The 23,909-nt window shown below is 38.4% G+C and overlaps 1 protein-coding gene across 1 annotated transcript in view; it reads right to left on the bottom strand.

Moving 5' to 3' along the window:
* Window positions 1-276: 276 nt before the first annotated feature.
* Window positions 277-23,909, bottom strand: part of si:ch211-214p13.3 (nectin-3-like protein) — a 37,823-nt gene continuing 14,190 nt past the window's right edge. Inside the window, exons 3-6 of the mRNA XM_058786942.1 lie at window positions 11,169-11,474; window positions 5,490-5,598; window positions 4,998-5,146; window positions 277-4,894 (exon numbers count right to left, since the gene is read on the bottom strand). Coding sequence (XP_058642925.1) covers window positions 4,860-4,894; window positions 4,998-5,146; window positions 5,490-5,598; window positions 11,169-11,474 — 599 coding nt within the window. The 3' untranslated portion in view covers window positions 277-4,859. The remainder of the gene's footprint in view (window positions 4,895-4,997; window positions 5,147-5,489; window positions 5,599-11,168; window positions 11,475-23,909) is intronic.

The raw sequence follows: 23,909 nt of genomic DNA, 5'->3' as shown, positions 1-23,909 counted from the left end.
TCATCTGGTCAGTAACTCGACCCTCCTTCTCTTTGAGTGTCTAAAGCAGACCCTCAGTTTCACATTGGAGATTACGTCAAAGAGGAGTTGCGAGTTTTGTTTTTATTTAATAATGTTTATAACTTAAACTTTTTTATTTTTATTCATTTTATTTTATTTTATTTTGGAAATCTTTAATTCCCAGTATGGACATCATTGTTCACAGAAAAAATGTAAGATTTTTATTGTCACCTAGCCTGACTATTGTAAATATTTATTTTTATATAGTATGTTAATCACATTTTATTTATTGACATCTTTAAAAGACAAGAATGATGTGTTTTATAAGTTCAATAAACTTAAATAAATGCTGAATATGTGTTTAAAAATGTATGATGAATGATTTGCTTTAGTATGTTGTTTTATAATGTTAATAAGCTTAATAAATATATAAAATAAATGCTAAATACGCTTAAAATGATGAATGATTTGCTTTAGTAACATGTTTGTTACTATGATATATAATTCTCTGGGTGTTTTGGAGTTTGTGTTTTTTCAGTATCTTAAAACATATTAATGGCCAAAGTCTGATTATGCTGTATTCAGCACAAACTGGGCTACATTAATATGCCAGCAGGCTGAACACACATGTTCTTGAAATGTTTATGTATGCGCTTACTTGTTTATATGATTTATCAGAACACAAATTTGTATAGTGACATGGGTTCTACACTGATATAACACTGTGGTTTATGATGCAATTTCTTGAGTCGTCATAATTCATAATAATCAAAGTTTTATAAGTTCAGTGAACTTAAGTAATTGTTGAAATATATGATTAAAATGTATGATAAATGATTTGCATTGCTTTGTTACTATGATGTGTTTTATAAGTTCAATAAACTTAAATGTTGAATACTTGATTAAAATGAATGATGAATGATTTGCTTTCGTAACATGGTAGTAGCATGCTGTCATATAATTATATATTTCCATATTCTTTAAAATAGAAATAAGTCTCTCTTTAGCTTCTTGAGTCCTCATAATTAAGATAGCTTGCAAACAATATTTTATTAAAAATGGTTGTAGCAGAATTTTGGTAGGCGTACAGTAAAAAATGATTTTGTCTATGGAGTGTAGTAATACTCCAAATGATTGTACCCACAAGCATAACTTTTTTTAATTAAAAATAAAAAAGTTTACTGCGATTGAGATCCAGAAGAGATGTGTTCAGTTCTGGAATCACCTCCATAGATCTGATCCTGATTCAGTCCGATATAAATCCCTCCTCGCCAATGAAACCTCAGCAGAATCTCATCCTCTAAACACGCTCGCTCTTCAGCTAGTCCATAAAACCCGGCTCCTCACTGACTACAGCTACAACCCCAAAGCCATTATTAAAGAAATTGGCAAAAAATCTGAAAGACAGTCATGATGAATCTCTAAAAATACACTTTGACCTTCAAAATAAACTCCAATGCTACTCAACCCTAAACAGAACTACTAAATTTGCCAATTATTTATTGATTAATCCATTTACAGAAAGACAAATCCTCTCCAAATACAGCTGAACTAACCATGATTTAGAAATAGAGAGAGGAAGACATAGACAAACATGGACAGAGCGAGAGCAGAGGATCTGTAGACACTGTGATCTACAGCAAACAGAGAACGAGAAACACTTTCTGCTGGTGTGTCCTAAATATCACAATGTGAGGGAAACATTTCTCCCCAGATTTGAAGCATTGATTCCATCATTTACTGAACTTAATGATACTGAGAAAATGCCCTTCTTACTTGGAGAAGATGATAACACAGCTGCACTAGCTGCTAAATATGTATTAACCATTCACAGTGATGGGCAGTAACTAGTTACTAGTAATTTAGTTACTGTAATAATATTACTTTTTGCAGTAACTAGTGGTGTAACTAATTACTAATAAGATTTCAGTAATAATATTACAGTTACTTTCCATAAAACAGCTTAGTTACTTAGTTACTTTTGATGCCTCAACCCCGCTGATTTAAAATCTAACAATCAAATAATTCCTAGATTTATTTTCATAATTTTCACAACTCGCACATGCATGTGATGTCCCCCGTGCAGCAGGCAAACTTGGAATATGGAAAAGCTTACATTCAGCAGATAGAAATATTGCATTATATTGATTTTGTCAGGAAAAAAAGATCTGTTGTGTAAGTTGTGGCTTTACTTTACTCTGGCATTACATTCCTCTGATCAGCATGTGGTACATTATATTAATATAATTACAAATATTTTTGGAAAATTAAACAGTTTCTTACAAACTCATGTGATTTGATCAAATACATAACAAAATTTAATCACATATGGGTAACGGAAAAATTACTTCAAGCTATACATGACAATTAATGAGATGAATACAAGACTTCTACTTGAATGCCACTATCGATCGTTATTGAGTTTTTGTAATAACTTCTGACTGCGATCCGATGTGGATTTTGGTCAAATGATGAGGCAGAAATATGTTGTTAGTAACATTGTAGAAGAATTTTATGTGGAAGATACACAGTTACAGCTTCTGTGGGGTGTGAAGAAAATTGTAATGTAACTAGTAGTGTGACTAATTACTGTTGCCAGAAAGTAATAAGTAAAGTAACAATATTACTTTTGAAAGGAGTAACTAGTAATGAGTAATATATTACATTCTTTGAGTAACTAGCCCAACACTGACCATTCACAATGTTAGATGTTAAACATGATTAACTTGAAACTGACTTACTTTATCTTTTCATTTATTTAGATGTATTTTATTGTTATTTAGGTTGTTATTTATGTTGTTGTTGTTATATATACATACGTCAATGCTTTGGTAACATTGTGTTACACAGTCAACACAAGCTGAATTGAATTGAATTGAAAATTGACAGAGAGAGAGAGAGAGAGAGAGGATAGCGACATGTGTAACACCCCATAAAATTGATCAATTGTGACTGCTTGTTCCTGTGTAAGATTACCGCTAAATTCTTCGTGACCATGTCTAATTATAAATATTTATTTTGTCGCGGCTACCAGAAACAGACGCCTAGAACTGTTATTTAAACAAGCTTCCTAAAACAAAACCGTAAATTACGCTGTCCACGGTTGCATCTGTCTAAACAGACGATGGGTCTCTGGATCGAATTTCTGAAAGGGAATTCAACTTTGCATGTTTCATCACACAGTGAGCGGTGGGGCACAATTGTGAAGAGGATGAATAAAATAAGAAACTTTAAGAAACTATAGGTGACTGATGTAAAATAATTTAAAATATAAGAACTTCAGACATTTAGGTATGCTTGCGCTAGCGGTGAGAGAGAGAGAGAGAGAGAGAGAGAGAGCGCGCGCCTCAGAACGCAACCTGATACGCGCACCGCAGATGGGAGGGGCACTCGCTCGCCACACAGATGTTTCCATGAGAAAGATTCAAAACGGGGCATAATATCTTCAAAACAATACTTGACAGCTCATTTATGTTTTTTTCCACCACCGGATAACATAGCTCTTCCCGGATGACGCCGGAGTTTCACGCTTGACCGATTTCCGCATCCGAAACTTGTTATGAGATCAAAGGGGCACATATGGATAATATTATTATTATTAATAATAATAATAATAATATTATGAGGTCACGAAAGGTCAAAGCAATTAATCATTTTGTCATTTGCTGGCGGCTACTTACTACTGATAATGTTTGCACAATGCAATAACCTGCTCTGGAGAAGGTTAGTTTCAAACTGTATGTAGACATATTGGCCCGGTTTCATAGACGGGGCTTAGCCTAAACCAGGATTAGGCCATAGTTCAATTAGGACATTTAAGTAATTTTTATAAACATGTCTTAGAAAAAAAGCATTACTGGTGTGCATCTTAAGACAAAACAAAGGCACTGACATGTTTTAAGATCAGTAAGTGCAAGTTTCTTTCAATTGAAACAGCTCAGATTTACGTTTTAGTCTAGGACTAGGCTTAAGCCTTGTCTGTGAAACCGGGGGATTATGTAATGACTGGAATTTGCTATCAGATATTTGTCTTGTGTAAAAACAAAAACAAAGAAAATAAATTATTTGAAATGAAGTATCTGCACTATGAAAAAAAAAAATGACTGGCAATTGTTACCTTAAAGAGTTATTGTTGTCCGATTTAATAAATAAAAATTTGTTTTGTTGGTATCAATTAATGTATTTAAGTTGTTTCAGTGATCCTAAATAATATATTTTATTATAATAAAACCAGTTAATTTAGGTATAACCGTTTTTAGATATTATATATACTATAGGTCACTAAACAAAAAAGTAAATTGAACAACCCACAAACTAAGGCATTCTGAAATTCATAGGCTACAGCTGACTTGCTGCCTCACTGCCTTATTAGGCAATGACTTTGCAGGCAATATTTTTGCACAAAGGCACCTTGTGAAACCTATTTTGGACATCTGCGTCTGAGGCAGCATAACAATTTAATGATCTACAACAAAATAGAATTGGTTTTGGTGATAACCAAACAAATATTTAATTACTATAATACTGATTTCTCGCTAGAAATAACATCAAAAGTGCAATAAGCTAGTCAGAAATAATAAACACACAAACTGACCACCAAACGCAACTTTCAGATGCCATCTTTAGTTTTTTTTAGCTCAACCATAACGGAATGGAACGCACAGAATTGTGGGATATCAGAGGCAGAGAAGGATACGTGCTACTATGCTGCCTTCAAAAATTTCAAACGGCATTTCATATAGATTTTAGTGTGATTTTAATTTAAGAAACATAATTATTGCCAGATTTTATTCCTGAGTTTCACTAAAGGGACTTTGATGACACAGAGAAAATATGAAATTAAATCAGGCATAAAGGACTCAGAGCTCAGAATGGTAGTCTTCTGTCTTTTCTCCTAAAAAACAGATAACACATGATAAATACTGTAGTCTAAACAAACGGCTGTATCTTCCTTCATCAAAACATGCACACTCCAAAAAAAAAAAAAAACCTTTCACCTTTTTTCCAGTAGAGTGAGCCGATTCCTGTACCGTACTCATTTGAAGCCTCACAGGTATACAGGCCATTGAGTTCAGAGGTCAGTTTCAAGAAGTAGAGTTTATTTCCTTCTGTCTTAATGACATCATTAGGGATAGTCTGGTGCGTGCTACTCCACGAACAAGAGAAAAGAATACAAGATCAGACTGGCAAAAGACTTAGTGAAATACTAGGCCCTAAATTAGAAAACAAAACCCATGTTTTGCAAAGTTTTTCAAGTTTCTCTGTACATAAATGTTAATGTTACAACAGTCATGTATTTACTTTGCTTATGCGTTCTTCACAAGGTGACTTGCATAATGCACATATTCTGTCTGTTTCTGAAGAACGCATCTGCAAATCAAATCAAATAAATGCAAATGCACCTCAATGCACTGGTCTTGCTGTTGAAAAGTCACTCTCAGCACTGTTTTGAGGAAGCAAATTATAAATTTGCATATTAGATTTCGTACCTGTGCCAGCTGAAGTGTGTAGCTGCAGGATTGGCATCCGCCTCACATTGATACACCTCAGCATTAGCGTGATTCTTAAAAGGTGTCACAAAGACCAGCTGAGGTGGATCTTTAAAACACAAAATTACAAACATGTGACTGCAAAGATATCATTTACAAGCTAATTACAATCCCTATAAACAAATTCAGATCCACTTACTGCCAAAAGTGAAATTTGCCTTTGTGTAATCAATTCAACTGACAGATCAACTGAACAGTCAATAATCAATTAATAAATCCAATCTATGAGTTAGTTCTGACTTTAAAGAGTTTTACTTGCAATTGTATCCTCGTTTCTGACGTAACATTAGCCTGTCTATAAATCAAGACTTATAATAAATAGAATAATAATAATAATAATTGGTAATAGAATAATTGTGAAAAAAAAAAAAAAGTGTGCTAACCTTTATTGAATGTGCACTTGTAGTGTGAAAAAACCTGTACCTGCTTTAAAGAAGTACACTTAATGGGATAGTTCACACAAAAATGAAAATTACCCCATGATTTACTCAACCTCAAGCCATCCTAGGTGTATATCTTTTTCTTTTTCTTTCTTTCAGACAAATAAAATAAGAGTTATATTAAAAAATGGCCTGGCTCTCCCCAGTTTTATAATGGCAATGAATACGAGATTTTGAAGCCCAAAAAAGTGCATCCATCCATCATAATATGTGCTCCACGCAGCTTTAGGGGGTTAATAAAGGCCTCCTGAAATGAAGCGATGCGTTTGTATGAGAAAAACACCCATATTTGCAACTTTATAAATTGTAATCTCTAGCTTCTGCTAACTGTCGTATGTGTGTTCATGAGAGACTGACATCCAGTGGATGACGTAGGACGTAAGTGTTCTCAAGGCAGCTACGTGAACTGATGCATTTAACAATCTCTTCATCACAAAAGTTAAATAAGATAAACCAAATTTAGGTAAAAACTTGTGATTCTTGATCTATCAACTTCTGTGATCTTTATATCACCTTGGAATGTCTGAGAGGAAACAAAATCAAAATTTAAACTCATAATTTAACAAGGACATCCCTACTGACAATGATTACAGTCAGTGTAGTACTGAAGGGGAACATCTGTAAATGTTACTGGAGCAGAGGGAATTTCCAGCACTACTAGTGACCCTGAGTTTGTCACCTGTGGTGAAAAAGAAAACAAGTCCGTTAAGACTGCTTCTGATTCTGACATCACTGGCACAGTGTCCCATGAGCTTATCAATGAAAGAACTGATAGCATCGAAAAATTGGTAAGCGGCAACACGGTGTGAACTGATGAGTTGAGCAAGATGATTAACATTGCTTTTGTCAATATCAAAGAGATGGAAAGCTAGAAACCTACAGTGGAGGATCGTGTGTTAGAATTGGAAAATGCAGTCAAAATGCTTGAACAGCAAATAGATGAGTTGGAATCCTATTCAAAACGGTGGAATTTGAGATTGTACAGTGTCCTGTAGAATAAGGATGAAAACATGCATCTGCAGACTGTGAAGATCTGTCAATCAGTTTGACCTGAAGAGTCAGCGTATAGAAAATGAGTGCTGAAAAGGATAAACAGCTGTAACATCTAGAATAAATAGCTGTATTCTGAACATTTGACTCGTGTACGATAATTAGTTTAGCATTGCAATAAAGTATAAAAAATGAGTGCTGAAAAGGATAAATAGCTGTAACTTCTAGATAAATAGCTGTATTCTGAACGCTTGACTCGTGTACGATAATATTCTTCCAAATACGATAATTTTGAGCTTCTGGTACGATACTTGGACATTTCCAATCTGGCAGCACTGGGTGTGTTTGAATGATGCATGCGCGTGCCTTCACAAGTACATCGGGAAAACGATCAGGATAATATTCGCAGCGATTAATAACATAAATTCTGCTCTGCACCTCACAGAAACCTACTGTATTCCGCCAGAGAGGACTGCGGCATCGTCATTTGGATTACTTTACTGCTTTTGACATTTTTGCAATAAATAAATGATTGCAATTGCATTTGTCTGTCTGTCATGTTTTTCTTATACTGTACAGAATTAGTTATGTTTAGGTTTAGAGGTAGGAGTGGGATAGTGTCAAAATTTTTTTTAATGATATTGTTACTAAAATTGTTATTTTCCTGCATATTTCGGTCAATTGCATTTTATATCCTTTTACATTCGCTATAAAATGGGTAGGTTAATGTTTGGAGGTAGGTTAAGGAGTCTAAAAATCTAAATCGCTCATTGATAAAATGATAAAAATGCATATTCGCTATAAAATTGTCACGGTACTGTGCAGTGCACACACAAGGAGAGGAGACGAAGGTTCAAAGGGGACAATAGATTTAATATAACTGGCAACGAGGAGGTACACACACAGGGTAACATCAACAATAACCGACAAACTAGAACTAAATGGACAGCAACTAATATAGGGCAGATAACGAGGGGCAAACAGGTGAACACAATGAAGGTGATTAACTGATAATAGACAAAGACAGAAACTAGGTCACACCGAGCACATGGGGAATGAAACCACAACAAAACAGTCCAGGAGCGTGACATTACTCCCCCCTCCCGGAAGGTGCGTCCTCGCACCGCGGAACAACAGAGGGGGGGGAAACGGGTGGGAACAAAGGCGGAGGCTCGGGAGGAGGACGGACCACCAGGAGGGGGCCGGCTGACAGAGACCAGGGAGGTGACGAAGGAGGGAGGAGCCAGGGAGGAGACAGGAGGAGCCTGGTAGGACCCAGGCCACAGCCATGTTGATGGCCCACGGTGGAGCCGACGGAGGGAGGAGCCATGGAGGAGGAATGGCCGCCGACTCCAAGGGGCCGACCGACGGCGGCAGAGCAGGTGGAGGAGGAGCCCGAGCCAGAGCTGGAGAGCAGATGAGCCCGGGCGAAGCCGAGGATCCGGAGGGCCAAGGTGGAGCCGAGTGCTCCGGTGACCGAGGCGGAGACGGAGCTCCGGAGATCCGCGGCGGAGCCGGAGTGACTGAGGACCAAGGTGGAGCTGGCGGGAGGAAGGAGCCCAACTGAGCCGGTGGGACGGAGCGACGAGGTGTAGCCGGAGGAGCGGAGTCCTGCGGCGATGGCGGAGCCGGAGGGACGAGGGAGCCCGGTGGAGCTGGAGGATCGACGGGCGTCGGTGGAGATGAGGGAGCTAGGAGCTGAGGTGGAGCCGCTGGGTCGGAGGGCCGAGGTGGAGTCCAGGACTCAGAGGCTGGAAGCGGAGACGAGGGATCCCCCAGCCATGACGCCGATGGAGACAGGCAGACCCGCGGCGATCCCACCGCACAGATGGTGGGCTGAGGGTGAGCAGAGGGACTGCCAGGATGCAGCGGTGGCAGGGCTGAAGTGGTAGGGATGATAGGAGGAGGCAGGAGAGGGAGGGTGGGTGGGAAATCCGGGTAGGTAGGCAATTCAGGGTAGTCAGAGACTTCAGATGAAGGTGGAAGCAGAGAGGGCATGTCTGCATGAGTTTCCCAGTCTATTAAGTCCCCAGAGTCTTGCGACTGCTCACCCTCAGCGGCGGTGCAGTGGGCGGGGCTTCCTTCAGCACCCTCACGCTCCACTGTAACTTCCACTCTCGTGTGCGATGTAGCCGGCTCTCGCACCTGATCAGACGGTCCATGAGGCTCTGGCTCCTGGGCGAACTCCAGCTCAGTCGCTCCTTCTTGCGACGGCTCATGGATTGCTATGGGCTCTGGCTCTCCGTCCGCGGTGGGCTCGGGCTGACACTCTGCGGCTCGGGGTGATGATGGGCTGGGCTCTGGGTCAGGAGTGGGACTGGTTTCATCGTCCTCGTAGTCCACGGTCAGTGGGGATCCACAAGACACCAGCACCCACTCCACAAAGGTGGCAAAATCTCCCCGAGGACCATCTCCGGACAACCGCGCTCTGCACTCGTCGTTCAGGCTCGTCCGGTAGAACGTGCAGAGGCAGTAGTCCGGGTAGTGGGTGTAGTTGGAGATTTCCACGAATAGTCTCGTATGGTCCTCGAGGGAAAGCCTCCTCTGCTCCAGCATGAGGAGGAGGCAGGCAGGGTCATTCATGACAAAACGGAAAAATAAAAACGGGGAAAAAACGAGGGGAAACACGCAGCTATGCCTTACTTTTGTTGCGGTCGGTTATTCTGTCACGGTACTGTGCAGTGCACACACAAGGAGAGGAGACGAAGGTTCAAAGGGGACAATAGATTTAATATAACTGGCAACGAGGAGGTACACACACAGGGTAACATCAACAATAACCGACAAACTAGAACTAAATGGACAGCAACTAATATAGGGCAGATAACGAGGGGCAAACAGGTGAACACAATGAAGGTGATTAACTGATAATAGACAAAGACAGAAACTAGGTCACACCGAGCACATGGGGAATGAAACCACAACAAAACAGTCCAGGAGCGTGACAAAAATGGGAAGGTTTAGGTTTGGGGAAAGGTTAAGGGGTCTAAAAATCTACATCGCTTATTGATAAAATGATAAAAATGCATTGATACGAATATCTTAATGATATAAAAGATATGGAAATATGTTACATTTTTTAGCTAAAAATACATAGCGATTTGTATGTTTTAAATGTTGAAATACGTCTAAATTGTGCATTTTAGCATCAATGAAAACATACAAAAATGTACGTCTTGTAAATGTGCTTGTAAATGTTACGTATTAATATCTACATATAAACAATGAGACCAGGCAGGATGGATGGACGCACTTTATTTTGCTTCAAAATCTGGACCACTACCCACTGGCATTATAAAGCTTGGAAGAACCAGGACATTTTTTTAATATAACTCCCGGATGTATTCATCTGAAAGAATAAAGTCATATACACCTAGGATGGCTTTACAGTGAGTAAATTATGTGGTAATTTTCATTTTTGGGTGAACTATCCCTTTAATTGGATGTGTTGACTAACATAGTGAAGCACATGTAAAGTATACTTGATTATAATTGTAATTGCAGTTACATTTAAAGTTAATATATTTAAGTGCACTAAACTGCAACTTCATTCATACAGATGTATTATTACAAATATATTTAAAAACATGGCCTACAAGTCTAAACAAATGAAATTAAAATATATTTTAGATTACCATAAATGCTTGTAAAACCATATTTTAAAGACAATAGAATTATGAAATTACATATAAAGATGTATGTAAGTAGTACTATGATAAATTTTAATTGTAAATAAGATGCAGTGATGTGTCTGCAAATATTGCATTCAGTTCACACTGTATTGCTTTCTTTTATATTATATTATTTAAGAACTCTTTAAAAGTATGCTAAAGTGTACTTCTTTTTCACAAGGAAATCCTAAATGAATAACTGACAATCTTTTGTCACATAAAAAATAAGCATTTTTGATTCAATTTAGTTGACATTTTTATCCAAAGTGCTTCTGTTTGTGGTTACGGATCAGTGGAAAATGAGTGTTGTCATCTTTCTAGCCCTTCTTTTTAATTACCAATTACTTTCAACAAGCTGCAGTGGCCTTTAAGTGACAGAACCTGCTGAAACCCGATGTCTACCCACACCGTTTAATAACCAAGACATAACTCATAACGACATGACATAAGACATAACAAGACCACTCTCTAAGGGTGTGAAATGTTTGGGGTTTCTAATAAAGGCTCATGCCACTTACAGTGCACAATGATCTTGTGATCAACTTCCAGTTTCTCTTTCATCGCAGCATGTCTGATCACACATTGGACAAGTTGTTGATTCATCTGTATAGTTGGAGTGGCAATTAGATTGCTTGTGGCTGTGAACGTCCCGTCTAGATGTTTCACAGTGTTGGTTGACACCTTCACAGAATCAGATAAATCACCCAAATTCCATGACACCTCGGCAGCAGGCTTCATTCTGGAAGTTTTGCAAGTCGCCAAGATAACCTCGGGATGTCCAGCGACAGGGACGACATCCACACTCACATACACAAGGCTTGTGGCTAGCGACCATAAATAATCACATTGTTAGGAGCATTTTAAGTGAAAAAGAATAAAACATTAATATAATTTAAAAAAAACAAAAAACAATGGGTCTTATATTAAACTTTAACAGTTTTAAAGATGTGATAACCAGTGATATTCAATTCTTGAATGTTTCCTGTCAGATGTTAAACAGACATTTAGAAAATGTTTTTAAGATGTTTATGACTTATGTATAACTGCTTTTTGAAAAATGTTTGGCATGTTATATGTTTTGCAACAGTTCTTTTAACCCTAACTGATGTGATCTTTTAACACTAAATGCAGTGTTTCATTTTTAAACGACCATGTTGGAAGATGTACCTGTGTACTTATTAAAATGTGCCGAGAGTTCATCCGGGGCAGGGGCTCAAATGTAAAAAAGTCCGAATAGCACAAGAAAAATGCAGTATTTTTGGCTGGGGAAAAATCCTGTTAGTGGCTCCAGCAGCCTTGACAGTTATGTTGTTTCGTAAACTCAAACTTTGTAGAAATAACCAGTGGCAGCGAAATACTGGACCTAAATTTAACCACATCATCCCAGCCAAAAACAAAAAAGGCACACAGGCACCACTGTGGTCATTTTAAAGCTGGAACTGTTTGTCACCATGGCCACCTTTATAGCTGGCAAGAACTGGGCCTGGCTATCTGTGTATGTTTCTGCACTGTTTAACTCAAGACACACGTGCTGCATCCCATTTTGCCTACTTACCATGCCCTAAAAGTACTTTTTTGTGAAGGAAAAGTACACACATTTGAGTGTGTAACAGAAGAGTAGGCAAGTTTTGGGACACACTACCACAATTTTGTCTTTAACAGGCTGTGCTGTCACCTATTTACTTCTCTGAACTGCCTTGTCTCATCACTGTAAACGTCCTCGTATAATTACTCCACATTTCAAGTCATATATATTACACCTCAATTCTACCTTCTGTATGGGAGAGGAAAAAAGTAGCACTTGATTTGCCAGTTGTGCATTTTTCATACAAAGAATTCACGTTATATTTTTATGGCCAAACATGGCAAAAATAAATATTTTTCATCAGGTTAAATTGAATATTAATCAATCAAACCCATTTATCAACACCTCTAAACCGCTGACCTCGCTTATCCAACGTTTGTAGCTTTTTAAAACTTTTTATTTGTGTTTGTGGTTCAGATGGCTAATGAGATAATCAACCACTTACTTGTGATTTGCTGTATGCTTAAAGGGGTCCTATTATGCTCTTTTACATAGTCTTGATTTTGTTTTGGGGTGTATTAGAACATGCTCTCATGCTTGGTGGTTCGAAAATCGCATTATTTTTCACATAATCTACATTATTACAATACCCTTCTCCCCAACCTGGCACAAACGGCTCGATTACTTCCGGGTGTGATGAAGGCCCGCCTTCCGCAAAACTAAATAGGTGTGTTCGACTTCACGCGGCGCCATGAAAACCGATCGGCGGCTGGCTTGAAGCAGTGCATTCCGGTTAGAAAATTTGTCCGACTTGAACCGGCGCCGATGCCACGTCACTGTCACGTGTGGCATCAAAGTACCGCGAGAGCGTTTCGAGAGCAGCCGGCTCACTCAGCCGGCGCAGTTTCTCCAGAGCGACTGCGGGAGCGCTGATGACCACACAGCTGTTTCACGATTGGCCAATCACCACATGACAACAATGACGTATGTTTCTAACATCTTCAATTCCAGTACAGTTCACAAATCTTATTTTACTAGGAGAATATCACAATCGTGTGAAAAAATGGAAGCTAAGCCAAACTTTGAACATTTTATAAAAAGAGATTAAACAAATGCTACTACATTAGATAAAATTAAGAACAAAAAAGCAAGAAAGACCTATGAAGCTTTTTGTTACTTTAAATTGTTGTAATTTTACCCCTGGCATGAATTTTCACTTTACATATTCTCATGAATGTTTATTTGTTTTTGTACTTGTTGTGAGTTGTATATGCTTGTACAAACCTTTGTATAATTTTTGTATAATAATAAAAAAAATACTGCCCACAAATCTGTTTTTAGAACAGTAAAAGCTTTTTTTACTGTATAGTCACAATGTTATAATGAGTCACATTTAATAATAAAAAAAACACAGATAAAGGCCTATTGGTATTTAAATAGTACACGTTTATGTTGAACTTTATTCTTGAACAGATGGCCCTGTATTAAGCAGTATATAAAAAGTGTTTCTGTTGCTCATGAAAACATTTCTAAAACATCCGTGCATTTGACAAATATAGCGTGTTATTCACTTCATCTGTGATAAGAGTATCCAAACACCGCGAGAGCATCACTACCGGGAGCAGAAAGAGTCCGACTTCACGTCTCCGCTTTCAATTCCGCCCCCGACTGCAAGCGGCTATTCTCGCCGATAGGTCTGTGCGGCGCTGCATGAAGTCGAACACACCTAATGTGTTGGTTAGCTGTCCCAGTGCGTTGTGATTGGCGAACAGCTTAGACGGTGTTTCAGTACTGCCCCGCCCCTTGCCAAAACAGCAAGTTCATCAATATTGCCATATCAATTTGACCCGAATTCAGACCCTGAGAATATTGAACAAGAGCATCGCGCAGAACCTTTGCACGCACAGATATTACAAGACACATTAAAGTGGTAACGTTATTGTTGTTTTTTTGGCTAAATCACATTTTAGATTGGATGTCAACAAGCTTAAAAATAACTGCATTTACAGTTATTTTATGTACAGATAAGTGCAACAGTAATATGTATTATGTTTAATGTTCTTTAATTCTAACATTATAACATTAATTGCAGTGAAACTGTTATACAGTTGAATTTATTTATACCATAGTCCAGAGAGTTGCACTATTTGTGGCGGCATGCAAATTCATTCTCTGCCAGCAGAAGACGCTGTTGGAGTAGAGAGCGAGGTTTCCCCGGCAACAGCTGTACACAAAGCGCAAAAGCCTCGTTCAGACTGTTGCTGCGTCCCAATTCGCCTTTTTGTGAAGAAAAAGTACATACTTTTGAGTATGTAGCAGAATAGCAGGCAAGCTTTGGGACATACTACTTCGTCATAGCTGCTTCTTTAACGGACGCTCTGTTGCTTAGTTACGTGCATCCTGTCACTGTTTAAACTGCCCTGTTAATCATCTTATCACAGTTAACATCATCCACATTTCCTTTAATTTGATTTCCTACCCTACTGGAGAGAAATAAAGAAGCACATCGCGGGTCTTTCACGCCGAGAACTCTGCTCATGTGTTTGCATAATGATGCATTTAAAGGTTAATGAACAAACGTATCATTATAAAAGTTCACAGTGTTGCTGCAGATGAAATATAACATGGATAACATTAAATTAATATAATCAGGTTAGACATTGATTATCACTCAAATCACTTTCTCTACCTGTCCGTTGGTCTCGCATATCCGCCATGTTTGTAGTTTTTTAACACGTTTTATGCGTGTTTGTAGTTCTGATCGATTCCTCGTCCAGCGCGCAATGTGTTCATTCTAGCCGGAAGTAGTAGACCATCAGGGAATCTTTGGCATACTTTTTTAAACATACTATGATTTGGGACATACTAATTCAAATTTCGAATACTATTTAGGACGGATAGTATGCGAATTGGGACGCAGCATGTCAGTCCAAATCCGATTTTGTGCATATCCGGATGAAATCTGATTTAAATAACTGACTGTCCACACAGCATACAGCAACTTTTCATATCCGATTTGTGTGTCCATAAGCGCTCTTTCGTTTTTACCAGAGCCATAGAGAGAGAGAGTTGCGACAACTGGACATATTTTTTTTTACAGCAGTGGCAGATCATGGAGCCGCTCAATAGTTCCCGGAAGTTCGCGCTCATACTATCAGCGCCATAGAGATGCAGCAGAAGAGACCGCTGTGATTAACTTTTAAAAGGCAAGACAAAATTGCATATTATCAGCAGAGCTAATCAGATTGCCTTGTGCATTAAAGGGTGATTCTTAGACTATGGGCACTTTTATGTTCTTTGGTCATATTTTTAAAAATATATATAATTTTGGACAAATTACTCTTTCTTTGTCAAACTAACAATAAAACCACCTTTAAAACTTTTTACTACCTTTCTATTATGATTTTTTCATACTTTTCAACCTCCTTATAGGTGTCAAAATCACTGTTTTCTCCTTGTCGCACACCCAGACTTTTAAACTTCAACAATGAAAATACAGTTTAAAAATATGACTTATCTGGTAACTATTAATGTACCTGAATTAAGCACTAGTAAAATAATTAAAATACATTATAATATTTAATGTGAGACCACTATCAATATTACTTTTTATACAAAATATAGCTGTCGCACAGTATTGGTGGCATTTCCACCACAAGACTGTAATGTCCCTTTAAAAAGTTTGTGTGAAAGATTAGGCTTGTTTGAGATGCGCCTCGGCTCGCCTGAAATGTAGGCGAGAGTAGGCGGCTGCAGTGAGGGGAGGAGTGAAATAAGTGCAGTCAAGACGGACAGTTCTGAGCTCTCGAAGTAGAACGAGATCAAAGGCAGATATCGCGTTATTCTCACTCATATGCTGTGCTGCTGATAAACATGATATAATTTCAGTTCTGTTGCTTTTATATGAATATAAATATGATGAACAAGACACTCAAAGTGCTTGCTATTTAATTCCATATGAAAGGGGTATTTTAACCTTTATTTTAATTCAAACATGTATTTTAGATTTTTATAGAAAATATGACAACAATCACATATCTCACAAAGAGATCGCACTGTCTAGTGTTTGGGAATATCCATGCACAATTTAAGTACATAATTGCATGAAATCAGATTTTAAAAAATCAAACATTTTAGAAGAGAACTCAGCATCCCGGTTGTCTGAACCAATGAGCATTAAGCTGTGTCGTCAGTCAGTCGTTTCCCATCATGCTTTTGATCAGCGCAGTCGGTGGAGAGCAACTGCGCGCGACTGCTCAATCCGACACAGCCGCCTCGCCGTCGCGAGAGTTTTTTGGCACACGTCACCATGACATCAGAGCAAGGCGGATGTAACTCGGACACTTTTCTAACCGGCATGCACCTCGCGGTGATCGGTTGTGCGCAGATTTTGCTCATCTCAAACAAGATCTTTCGTGCACAGTTGCTCTCCACCGACTGCGCTGATCAAAAGCATGATGGGAAACGACTGACTGATGACACAGCTTAATGCTCATTGGTTCAGACAACCGGGATGCTGAGTTCTCTTCTAAAATGTTTTATTTTTTAAAATCTGATTTCATGCTATTATGTATTTAAATTGTGCATGAATATTCCCAAATACTATGACAGTGCGATCTCTGTGTGAGATATGTGATCGTTGTCATATTTTCTATAAAAATCTAAAATACATGTTTGAATTAAAATAAAAATGGAGGATAAATACGCCTTTAGTATGGAATTAAATAGCAAGCACTTTGAGTGTCTTGTTCATCATATTTATATTCATATAAAAGCAACAGAACTGAAATTATATCATGTTTACCAGCAGCACAGCATATGAGTGAGAATAACGCGATATCTGCCTTTGATCTCGTTTGATCTCGTTCTACTTCGAGAGGACAGAACTGTCCGTCTTGACTGCGCTTATTTCACTCCTCCCCTCACTGCAGCCGCCTACTCTCGCCTACATTTCAGGCGAGGCGATCGAGGCGCATCTCAAACAAGCCTCTTGTTTAGGTGGTTTCTATGGAAATGTTCAGTGACATCAGAGCACATGTTGGACATGGAGGAAATTTTAATTTTCATCAACAACAAATGGAAGAAAAATAAAGGTAAATATTGCTTGATCAATTAATATATTTATTATACTCATTTCCAAGCATACTGTACCTTCAAGGGTGTTTTTAAAAAGCTAAAAATTTTAAGTTAAATAATGGCGTTTTTCCACTGCGTGGTACCACTCGGCTCTGCACGGTTCAGTTCAGCTCAGTTTGCGTTTCCACTGCAGTTTAGTACCGCTTTAAAGTGGGCGGGATTATTCACGTGCCGCTACAGTTGCGCCGCCTCTACTGCCGTGACTCCTGAAAAACGTTTTAATTCCGCGTCGCTCCATCACGCTCTCGCTGGATCCGCTCCTCGGCTATCAACCAGAGGACAGTCTGTACTTCCTCAACAGACAACGAAACAGCCATTTTTGGTTGTTAAAAGAAAGATGCGCTCATTCAAAACAGTTGTGTTCAATCCTTCGCTGGCTGTGCTGATTTAAATCTAGCGGGTCTGTTGTGTCTCCTGCCGCAAGTTCAATGACGCAGGCAGTGATGATTTTCTCCGGCCAATCAGTGATCAGCAGAGTTTACACGTCACATTTTGGTAACGGTACGGTGTTACAATATATACAGTTCCTGAAATATTTGGTTCCACTGGGTGGCGCTTACGTGAATATTCATCAGGATAACGCCGTGGGCGGGGCCATCCAAAACCTGACTAGTGGAACAGAAATTATTAGTGTGAGCGCCTCGGATCGCGTTTTGTTTTACGGATTATTTCAAGCAGGTAGTAAAATTGAACTAGCCCCCCCCCCAAAAGTGAGCCGTACTGAGCAGTGGAAAAGCGCCATAAGAGTATTTTGCATACATGAAATGCTAAGTATTAATTCAAAGCTAATCATTGAAGATATCTTCTATTTTTTCACAAAAAACTACTGAAATGTCATTTCCACCACACTGCCTCTGTGGTGGAAATGACATTTATGGTTACAAAGTATAATTGATATGTTTAATGACTTTGTGAATTGAGTTTAATGAGTGTGATGAGTTTTTAGACTTTTTCTAATAAATATATCTGCTGTTTCTCTACATTCACGTTAATTCATTGTCATTTCCATCACCACACATTTTTTTTAAATATTGAAAAAGTTCTCATCACACATTAAAAATGTATCCACAATTTATGCGATCATGCTCTACTTAATATAAAAATTCAAGTTATTTATTTTCTAATAAGCTCTTACCCAAACCAATATTACATTTCAGAGTGTGACAGGTGTACAGTTCAGCATTTGGTCCTTTGGGCAGTTAATTTATCTCATTGACAAATGTATAATTATTGTACATTGTGGAAAAACTGGTCAAACTAGTTAGAAGAATGATCTTAGACAATTCTTTAGTGGCATAAGTTATTCTATTTTTAAATAACAGCTGTATATTGAGATGTGGTGGAAATGACATTTGTTCATTGCAGGTTGGAAAAAATGTAAAATATTAACAATTTCTCTTGTAATCTAAGTCTATCCTCTTACAGACCTTAAAACTAGACAAATTATTTAAACTTATGAGACTGTGTTATGTGACTTTTGAACAAGTTTTTTTTTATTCAACTTCACAAGGCTAAAAGTGCCCCTAGTTGAAGAAATGCCCTAAAACAGATCATTATTAGATTATTCCTCACTTAACTGGTAGATTTACAGGGTGTGAAGAAGATTTTTGCTGTTAAAGATCTGAATTAATCAAGGTGAATCTTGCCATTTATATATCCTTTTTAATCCTCTATTATGTTCTAAAGGCCTCTGTGTTAAAAGTGCCTAAAATGTATAAACAGGAAACATCTGGAAAAATATAGGGGAGCTTTTTCCTTTACCATAACAAGTCTAGGAAGTCTCAGCTCCCAAGGAAGAGATAGGTTTGCAAACGCAAGCGAAAAGTAGAAGTGTATGCATGAGAGGGGCTTCTAATGTAAAGGGAACCCGCCTTAAAAAACTGGTGTATATATACTAAAGCCCAGAGACAATCGGGAGACTTTTCTGCAGAAAGGATCTCGACTTTATTCTCGCTGTATAGATAATAAAGTCTTTTCTTCTGGAATCAAACTTCAAGACTGTGCGCAATTCTTCAGAAAGAGACGGAAGACACTACAATTGGCGTCACGAACAGGATTGGAACAGAGCAGCAGAGTGGACGACCGCTTGGAGCAGAATTTTGACGAACAGCACAAAAAAGTGGCCACAGGTAAGCATTTTTGCTTATATAATTTTGTGATGTTTGCCAGTCTGCTCTGAGTGGTAAGACACTTAAATTTTGCTCTTCCAAAATTCTAAATTTAAAGATAAGAACAAAAGGGAGTTTTATTCTAGAAGAAATAACTGCATGCATTTATCTAGTTTATTGTTTATGGCCTTGATAAGTAGCCTAAATTGAAACTGGATGGTGTAGGCAGATATACATTGCTAGCAATGGACTATGTTTATTAAATCTGGGCCTATGTGAGGGAGTGAGCGCGCGAGACCTACGGATACCGCTCTGATTGAGGTCAGAGGTCAGCTTAGGTAGGTTTGAAAATTCCTGGCAGAGTCTTGTTTTTTTTACTGAGAAAGAGAGAAGAAAGAGGGGTTGCAGTGAGGAAACCAGTATTCTGGAGCAGGTGAATACTCGAGAAAAAAAAAAGCTTTGTATTGTTGTTTTGTTTTGAAGAATGTTTGAAACTGTGTCCGTGTTCGAATGCGTGTGGGTGTGAAAGACTGAGAGTGAATGAGAAAACGAATAAATTCCGATTGGGTTTGGGGAGAGAAGTGTGCCTTTTTCCCAAGTGGAGAAGGGCCGCAGCTCTTGACACACCCAAAAGGGATGAACGATTGATAAGCCCTATGAAATAAAGGGATAATTTGTGCAAGGAAGTCCTTATAAATAAAAGGATGCTGTATGAATGAATGAATGAGCCCTTAAATAAATAAATAAAGAGTAAATAAAGATAAAGGGACTTAGTGGTATGAATGTTTCTAGGAATAGGGTCAATAAAGATTGAATCCAGATGTGTTATAAAATCTTATGTTGGGTGTCTGTGTGAGAAAAGATCAGGAGAGAGAGAACTTTCTGAGAGCAGTGCTGTGGAGGAGGAGTGATTAAGATAGGAAGTCGAATAAAGAACATTAAAAATAATAAGTGCGCACTAGGTAAAAAAGAAGAGGCAATAGTGAATAGAAAAATAAATCAATAATAATTAAAAAAATTATGAATACTGTGTGATCATAAAATAAAGTTTAAAAAAAATATATAAAGAAAGTGTTCATGCATCAGATAGAAAAAACTAAGATAAGAGGCAAGATACTAAAATTAATTGAAAAATAGTGGTAACATTTATATAAAATAAATAGAATAAAAAAATAGGAGAGAAGGATCGGGGGAGAAAATATGGCAGCCACTCCGGTAGAGATATTAGGATTAAAATATCCTTTGTGTAAAGACATGATAAACAAAATCTCAGACAAATGGCAAAAAAGAACAAAGAATAAAATGACAAAATGGCCAAAGGAAGGGACGTTTGATGTGGCGTTATGTGAGGAAATGGAAACTCTGATAAAGAATTACAAAACTAAATGTATCAATAAGAAGCGTGAAAAAAGAGAGGGAAAAAGAGAAAAAGAAAAAGAGGTGTTAGCTATGTTTAAAAAAGAAGGAGAGAACACGTTAAAAAGTATAAAACAGGCCAGGAAAATTTTGAAGGAGGCAGACAGAGAAACATGCAAAAAAGAAATGCTATTTTCTCAACCTCCTCCTTATCCGTCAGGAGAAAAACTATTACCGATTCTCAAGGGAAAAGTGGATGTGATGGGGGAAATAGAAGTCGAAGGTCAAGTTGAATTTGAACCAGAGGTAAAAGCAGGAAGTAGAGAACAGAAAAAGGAAAGTGAAAAATATCTGACTATGGATTGTTACAAGCAAGCCCGAATAGCCTTAGAAAAGATGAAATCAGACCAGGAAGATAAAACGAGATATGAGGAAGTGTTAGAAAGATTAAGGAGAAAAGATCGTGAAATTAAAGCACAAGTAGAAATGATTGAACAAGAAATGGGTCAAAAAATTAGAGAATCAGGCAAGAAAATTCAAAAGGAAAATGAGTTGGAGAGACAGAGAAGTAAGCTGTTCGACAGCAATGAGGAAATTAATGTTGAAGGAGAAATATTTGATACAAGGAAATGGCAACAGGGAAGGGAAAAAGGAACACTTAGACCACTAGCTGCACAGCTTCCGATTTTAATTAAAGGTGCACAGGGACAATATGTCCCGTGGGCTTCTCAGGACCTCGAAGGACTGATTGCTCGCCTTCCCGATATAAATGCGGGTGCTGGGAAATGGATCAGGGTGTTTGAGGAGGAAACGACTGGTAAACTTTTGGCTGTGGGGGACATTAAAGCATTGCTGGCCAAAATTATAGGAGGAGCAAAGATGGATGAAATTTTGCAAGCAGCCACTCTAGACAGAGCGGTGAACTCTCACAATATGGATGGGATTGTTTTTGATGCATTTCGTCCAGCAGTGTGGCAAGCATTGAGACTTGAGTATCCGATCAGACTGGATCCTAAGTCATTAAAGGGACGAGAATTGGGTGATACAGAAAATCCAACCACATACGTCCAGAGACAGTTGAAAAACTGGAAACAAGAGACTGAAATAAATCCTGAGGAGACCCATTAATGGCCACACTATTCAGACAAGCTGTGATTGAAGCTATGCCTCCAGCCGTTAAAAGCAGGCTAGAAGACGTTGTTGGCTTGAACTCAAAAACTCATAAAGAATTTTGTGATCATGTGATGCATGCGGTGGAGCAACACAGGAAAAACGAACTAAAGCTCAAGACCCAAGAGAAAGAGCTACAGCGAAAGCTAACTCAACTACAGCTTGAAGAGCTGACAAAGAAAAATAAAAGAAAGATTCAAGCTCCGATGGTGAAAGAGGAACAAATGACAGTTATGTCTCCTGTAAGCGCTCCGCAACCAACCGTTCAGCCAAGCCCTTCTGCTGCAGGCCCTCCGAACACACACCAGCTTCCTGTACCCATAATTAATGTTTACCCCAACAGCCAACTCCAATGGGATGGAGAAAAGACCAACACAGAGAAGCCAGAGAGGAAGAGGCAGACCTTATACTGGCCTTCCAGATTTATGCTGGATCTGCAATCAGCCCGGACATATCAGATATAATTGTCCCACCTTGTCATACTCACAGTACCCTCAAGGGGGCAGAGGAGAAGGTTGGCAGCAGTCCGATCGAGGTACAGGAGAAGGCCCTGTTAATCCGTGGAGAGGTCCAAATCAGGGATACTAGGGGTGCCCAGAGAATTCTACAGGGGAGAACCAGTTACCAATGTTAACAACTAAAGCAGATCAAGAGCCTATTATGCAAATTAAAATAGAAGGTAAAGCCACGCCTATGATGCTAGACACAGGAGCAATTTTTACTTGTTTAAATTCAAAATATGCTTCACATCTCCCTTGTCTGGAAAATTCACAAAGACAGTAGGATTCTCGGGACAAATGCAATTAATTCGATGACAGCTCCAGTGTGTCTACAAACAAAAGATCAAAGTATCACAATGCCCATTCTTGTATCAAATCAAACTCCTATCAACTTGTTAGGAAGAGATGCATTATGCAAATTGGGGTTACAAATTTGGTGTTCTCCAGAAGGAATATTTATCGATGCAATAGGAACAGAAACACAAATGGTGATTGTAGAGCCAAAAGCAAATGTCTATTGGATAGGACAGATAGAACAAGATGTGAGACAGACAGTAAACAAATGGGGAAAGTTTATTGAAGCACAGATACCTGAAGCACGGTTAACAAAATCAGAATTTCATTGTACAATGATCTATGATCCAGATAGAGATGAAAAAATAGAACAAAAATGGCAAGAGGAAACAAAAGGTCAAAAAGTCGAGACAGTCTCTGAGTATATCATAATAGGTAAACAAGGAGCAGCTTTAAATATTCCAAACAACGAATTTGTGGAAAAATGGTTCAATGTAACTGATTCTGTCCCACATATTGCAATATATGTAGGAAAAAACTGGGAAACAAAAGATTTAGGACCAATGATGAAAGAAGCAGGAAAAAGCAAATGGGAATCAACAGAACATCCGTTGATTTTTCATTCAGCAGACAAAAATTACATCAAAATTTTGTGTGCAACCAGTTTGCTGGGAATTCCTCAGGAAATAGTAATCAGCCAAAAGAATTTAACACAAATGACCTCAACATCTGAATTACTAAACAAGACTGAAACTGAATTGTTTGTGGAAATGGAGAGACAGGTACCAACTGAATTGTGGTCACAACATGATACTGATGTAGGATTAATAAAATCAGCTAATCCAGTAAGAGTTCAACTCAAACCAGACGCACGTCTGCCCAGAAAAGCTCAATATCCTTTAAAACCAGAGGCTGAGGCAGGCATAAAAGACAATATTGAAGGTTTAGTGAAGGCAGGAGTTTTAATAGAAACGTCTAGTTACTGTAATACTCCAATTATGCCTATACTAAAAGCAGACAAAAACCGATGGCGTCTTGTTCATGATTTACGAGCAATCAATGAAATAGTTGAAGATTTGCCAGCTGATGTGCCAAATCCACACACGTTACTAACGAACGTCCCTCCTAATGCCAAATACTTTACCGTAATTGATCTCTGCTCTGCCTACT

Source organism: Onychostoma macrolepis, chromosome 09 (genome assembly GCF_012432095.1).
Source record: "Onychostoma macrolepis isolate SWU-2019 chromosome 09, ASM1243209v1, whole genome shotgun sequence".
Classification (NCBI taxonomy): domain Eukaryota; kingdom Metazoa; phylum Chordata; class Actinopteri; order Cypriniformes; family Cyprinidae; genus Onychostoma; species Onychostoma macrolepis.
This window is presented reverse-complemented; position numbering and strand designations above follow the sequence as displayed.